The sequence below is a fragment of the Manis javanica genome, chromosome 4, assembly GCF_040802235.1.
Source record: "Manis javanica isolate MJ-LG chromosome 4, MJ_LKY, whole genome shotgun sequence".
In the NCBI taxonomy this organism is placed as follows: domain Eukaryota; kingdom Metazoa; phylum Chordata; class Mammalia; order Pholidota; family Manidae; genus Manis; species Manis javanica.
In genome coordinates, this window is record NC_133159.1 from 26351358 (window position 1) to 26356959 (window position 5602).

The 5602-nt window shown below is 56.6% G+C and overlaps 1 protein-coding gene across 2 annotated transcripts; it reads left to right on the forward strand.

The window, feature by feature from the left end:
* The first annotated feature begins 355 nt into the window (after nt 1-355).
* On the forward strand, nt 356-5320 carry GJB3 (gap junction protein beta 3). Of its 2 annotated transcripts, XM_017680321.3 has the most exons (3): nt 357-966; nt 1562-1614; nt 3686-5320. In XM_017680321.3, the coding sequence occupies exon 3, from the start codon at nt 3725-3727 to the stop codon at nt 4520-4522; it is 798 nt and encodes a 265-aa protein (XP_017535810.2). In that variant the 5' UTR covers nt 357-966; nt 1562-1614; nt 3686-3724; the 3' UTR covers nt 4523-5320. The 2 variants fall into 2 exon arrangements, with proteins under 2 accessions (XP_017535816.2, XP_017535810.2); XM_017680327.3 differs by lacking the exon at nt 1562-1614 and having other exon boundaries at nt 356-966.
* Nucleotides 5321-5602: the final 282 nt, after the last annotated feature.

Below are 5602 nucleotides of genomic sequence, written 5' to 3' on the forward strand. Positions count from 1 at the left end.
AGAGTAAAAGGGGGTGCTGTTTATTACACCAGGGCCAGTGGGATGTATAGTCACCGTTGTGTTAGCAGCAGCATCTCTGTTCAGACAGTGAGGGCTCTGGCCCTTAGGGTGACTCAGATCCCAGGACTCCCAGGAGGCAGGAAACCCTGGGGTTTCCCTGACAAGGCTGGGAAGATTCCACTGGAAGATAAGACAAGACAAAGCCTCTTTGTCCCCAGAGCCCGGCCCAGCCCAGGCGCCGCCTCCCTCAACAGGGTGTCCAGGGCTCCCTGCTATGCCTTCCACGCCCCGCCAAGGGATCTGCCCCCTGCAATAACTCAGCAATTCCAGGCACCCACCTCTCCTGATCCTGCCCTCAGGCCTGTACAAAGGTTCCCCGTCTCTTTTCCAGACACAGGATTCGCTGTGCCCCTTTCCTCTGTGGGCACAGAGAGCACCCCTCGCCCCGGTTCTCCAACGTGCACGGTCCTCATTCGAGGACACAGCCTGAGCCAGGCACCACCCCCGAGGACCGACCCCAAGAGGGCAGACCCCCAAAGCGCCCCACGCAGGGTTGAGCCCGGGCGCAGGCGCGGCAGCCGCGTGGGCCAGTCATGACTGCAGTCCTTTCGGGGCCACGACACTTCACAGTTGAGAGTGCTTCATGCCCCTCATCTCATCGGAGCCTTTGCAACAGCTCTGCCCATGGCCACCGACGCCCCAGTTTCACACGTGAAAAAACCAGGCTCGGACAAGCGGCGAGCCGCTGCAAAGGCTGTGGCGGGAACGGTGGCGGCGGCGGAACTAGAACCCGACCCTCGGCGGCGGGCCGGCTCCTCCCCCGGCCCTCCCTCCTCCTCACCGCCCCCGGGGTGAGCCCTCCGCGCCCTCCTCGCAGCGTCTAGAGCCCCGGCTCCAGCCTCGCTCCCTCGGTTGCGAGCCTCCAGCACCCGAGGTCCCGGCCCCCCGCGTGCTGCGCCGCTGCGGGTGAGTGCGGGACGGGACGGGACGAGACGGGACGGGTCCCCCGGGACGCTGAGCGCCCCCTGGCGACCGGGCCGGGCTTTAGCCTGACTGTCGGACCTAGCCGGGACGGGGGCGACGGGAAGGGCGCTGTAGAAGTCCCCTCTAGTCCCCACGCCCCACTGCCTTCTCACCCCTCTATTCTGAGCGGGATGGGGACTCCAGCTGCTGGAAGGTTCCTGGACGCCCCCCTCCCACGTTCGCAAGCTCCCAAGTTGCCTGAATGGAAGGAACTGGAGCAGGGCGGGACGAGGACGCGCAGGAAAGAAGGGCAGCTCTGTCCTGGGGTTGGGGGTCGGGGGGGAAGCTGCTTGGGAAAAGCGGACGGCTTGGAGCCGATGCTGGGGGCTGTAGGGGGAACCAGAACCGGCTCCACCAGTCCCAGCCTGGGCTTAGAGAGAAATTCTTTGCCCGTGAGTCGAGTCCCTGGGTGTGGTAGGCAGGGCAGGGCAGATAGGACTGGAAGGTGGAAGGTGGGGCCCAGGAGAGGGCTGCACCGGGTGGGCTGCCACGGGAGGGTGACAGGTGGAAGCAAAGGTCAGGTCCCCTCTCCTTCCAGGGCTGCCAGACGGGTCTCCACCTTACACTTCAGTTTTCCTGAACTCTCACCAGGTGAGTGGTGGGCTGGGGAGGAAATGGTCTCAGGATTCTTAGAACAGCTAAGAAAATAGGAAGGAATTCTTTCCGCTTAGAGATAAGGAAAGAAGGTCAAAAAGATTAGGGAACTGTTGAAAGTCATCCACCCAGTAAGTGACAGAGCTGAGGCTTGAGTGCAAATGTGACTTTCTGCTCGGTGCACATCCCACTGCCCCTCCCCAAAGGCCAGGTCTCAGAAGGAGCATAGTGGGGAAGAAGGGGGGAGTCTCGGGGATGGGTCTTCTTCAGTCACATTACACCACCCTGAGATTCCCCGAGAACAGGCATGGGGGGCTGAGATGCTAAGGAACTCCCCCTTCTCCAGAGCAGGGAGGTCTCTCCCCCAAGCTACCACACACCACAGCTCCTCCTTCCAAGCTGCCACCCTGAGAATTCAGAATTTATTTATTTAGCCAGCATTTATTGAGGACCTACTGTGTGCCGGGCAGTAGGCACTAAATATAAAGCAGTAAGCAAGAATTGATATTCTAGTGGGGAAAACAGACAATAAATCAGAAAAGCAAAAGAAAAATAGCAAAAATATACTTTAATTTCAAATGGTGGCTAAATGTTAGGAAGAAAATAAAGGGGACAGGAGCCGAGCAACTAGCAGATCCAAGGTAATCTGAGGAGACCTCTGAGGAGATGGTATTTGAGCAGAGGCTCCAGTGACAAGAAAAATCAAGAAAGAAGAGCATCCCTGGCAGCAGGAAAATTATAAAGCCTCATGGGCCCCAGGGCCAGAGCAGAGAGAGGTGGGGTGAGTGTAGAATCTGGGGGTTAATTTTAAGCATAATGAGAAGCTAGTCGAAAGTTTTAAACAAGGGAGTGACATGATCTGATTCAGTGGACTCCAGCAGTGCAGGAGCAAACACCGAAAGGCCATGGCAATAATAGCAGCCAGAGGGATGGTGTCCTGGCACAGAGTGGTGGCAGTGGAGGGGTGACAAGTGGTCATGCAGTGGGTGGACCACAGTTACCGTGCATGCTCCGAGTCACAAACCCCTCTCCAGGAGCTCTCACATGTGCATGCCAGCCCACACACACACCTGGAGAGGCTCAGGCTCCCACACCCATGGCAGCATGCCTCACCAGGGGCACTCAGGCAGACCCACCCATCCACATCCCCTGAGTCACCCCAGGACTGGAAGGAAGATGTGTGATCCTTGGGCCTGGACAAAGCATGTCTCCCCTCTACAAAGCCCTGGAATCCAGTATGGCTGGGGTGGCTGGGCTCCCTCTGGTTCTTGCACAGGGAAAGGTTTGTCTCCAGATATTCCCTGAATCTGGTGTCGTGGGAGCCAGATCATTATCACCCCCCCATGCACCCCTAACCTGAATCGGTCTCCCAACTTCACCTACTGACTGAGACATTGGGGCAGTTACTTCCCCTCTCCAAGCCTCAGTTTCCTCTCTGTAGAACAGGGCTTATAACCCCAGTCTCACAGGATGGTAGCAAAGCATCAACTAGGTAGGATATGAGAACCTGGTCTGGGCAGGCATCCAGCAGAGGAGAGGAGAGGAGGTGGTGGAGAGCAGAGTTCTGGCACTGACAGCCTGGCCTTGAGTCTAATTCCAGCTTTAAATGTGTGACTTGGCCTCCCTAGATTTCACAATGAGTGGCCAGCATTTATTGAGCACTTACTATGCACTAAGTAACCATTATCTTCATCTGTAAATGAGGTACCTAACAGTATCTACCTCATAGGGTCATTATAAGGATTAAATAAGATCCTGTACATAAAGTGGTTAGCTCTGTACCTGGCTCAGAGTAAATGCTGAATAAATGGTAATTCTTATTAGCAAATGCATATTCCCATCCTTCCAGCATACTAGCTCCGTGACTTTGGGCAGGTTACTTAACCTCTCTGTGCCTATAGTCTATCTGTAGTTTAGGAAGAATAACAGTCCAGATCTCACAGGGTCATTGTGATGATCAAACGAATCCCATCCACATAAAGAACTGAGAACAGTGCCTGGTACATAGTAAATGCTCGACAAACCTCATCTATTCATTAACATACAGTTTTTCCTATCATTGTGTCAGGTGGGTACAGCCCCCAGCACCCCCCCAACCAGAGGCACCATGGACTGGAAGACGCTCCAGGCCCTACTGAGCGGCGTGAACAAGTACTCCACAGCATTTGGCCGCATCTGGCTGTCGGTGGTGTTTGTCTTCCGCGTGCTGGTGTACGTGGTGGCCGCGGAGCGCGTTTGGGGGGACGAGCAGAAGGACTTTGACTGCAACACAAGGCAGCCGGGCTGCACCAATGTCTGCTACGACGAGTTCTTCCCTATTTCCAACATCCGCCTCTGGGCCCTGCAGCTCATCTTCGTCACGTGCCCCTCGCTGCTGGTCATCCTGCACGTGGCCTACCGTGAGGAGCGTGAGCGGCGGCACCGCCAGAAGCACGGTGACCAGTGTGCCAAGCTGTATGATAACGCAGGCAAGAAGCACGGCGGCCTGTGGTGGACCTACCTGTTCAGCCTCATCTTCAAGCTCCTCATCGAATTCCTCTTCCTCTACCTGCTTCACACTCTCTGGCACGGCTTCAGCATGCCACGCCTGGTGCAGTGCGCCAACGTGGCACCCTGCCCCAACGTCGTGGACTGCTACATCGCCCGGCCCACCGAGAAGAAGGTCTTCACCTACTTCATGGTGGGTGCCTCCGCCGTCTGCATTGTGCTCACCATCTGTGAGATCTGCTACCTCATCTTCCACCGGATTCTGCGGGGCCTGCACAGGAGCAGGGCCCCAGGGCACAGCAGCCTCCCAGCCTCCACCTGCCGCTGCCACCACAAGCTGGTGGAGCCTGGGGAGCTGGGCCTGCTCTCCCGCCATGACAAGCCACATGCTTCAGCACCCAACCTGACCCCCATTTGACCACAGGCTGGGGAGGGATGCTGGAGCCACCAGTGGGGACAGGCAAGGAGGTAATGTGCCGGCAGAGGGGTCCTGCAGGTGCTGGGTGCCCCCACCTTGAATTCACAAAGCTATCCAATTTCATTTTTGGCAGATATTGAGCGCCGGGCACTGTGCTGTTTACCTGGGTGTAGGTCACACCACAGGACCAGTGCCAGCCCTCAGGGGAGACAAACATTAAAACAAGCAAGTTAACGACTGTATCAAGGGGGCACAGGGGCTCATAGCAAGGCTTCTACCTAAAAGGGGTGATCAACATGGCTTCCTGGAGAAAGTATTGTTTAAGAGAGGTGAGAAGTGCTTCCTAGCAGAGGGAACGGCAGGTGGAGAGGCCAGAGACAACAAAAAGAGGGACTCACCCTGGCTTGGATGCACAAGAAGAAAGGGAATCTTCATTCCCTTGGGAGAAGCCCCCAGATTCCTGGGGTTAAGAGGAAGTACTCCCAGCAAAGAGTCTGGAGGCCTGAGAGTGTGCTTGGAAAGAGAAGGAGGAGCCTCTGGTGACACCAACCCCTCCTTGAGACACCCAGGGGTCCTCTGGGTCACCCCTGCCCTTGGGCAAGCCCTCCTCCCTCAAATCCTACTCCCCAGGCCTCAGACAGCTTTGCTCTAATAGTCCCCCTCACAAATGCGCTCAGTCTGGTGCAGCCTCTCAGGCCCTGCCCCGGAACTCCCGGACTCTGGGACTCTGACTCAAGGTGTGCTGATAGGTACACCCCCAAGGCAGTTTCCTTGAATCAGTAAAGGCTGTGTTTTATACAGGCTGGCTCTGTCTTCTGTTCTCCCACACTCCCACCCATAAGACCCTGAGGGCAGGGAAGGTAGCCCTCAGACGGAAGAGAGCTCCATGCCCAGGGGTGAAGCCAGGGTGGGCTGTGGCAGAGGCTGGAGCTGAAGTTAGTCTGGGGCTGGGGTTCACATGTTGGGGATCTGGTGTGGAACCGGATAGACATGTTGTGATTAAAGATGTCACAAGAGGGCGCTGTGCTCCCTTACAACAGCACTGCTAGTGTACAGTGAGACCCCTTGATTGAGCATATC

Bases quoted from the DNA above. Each gene is read 5' to 3' on its own strand.
- GJB3 (XM_017680327.3), top strand. From the start codon at position 3,725: ATGGACTGGAAGACGCTCCAGGCCCTACTGAGCGGCGTGAACAAGTAC.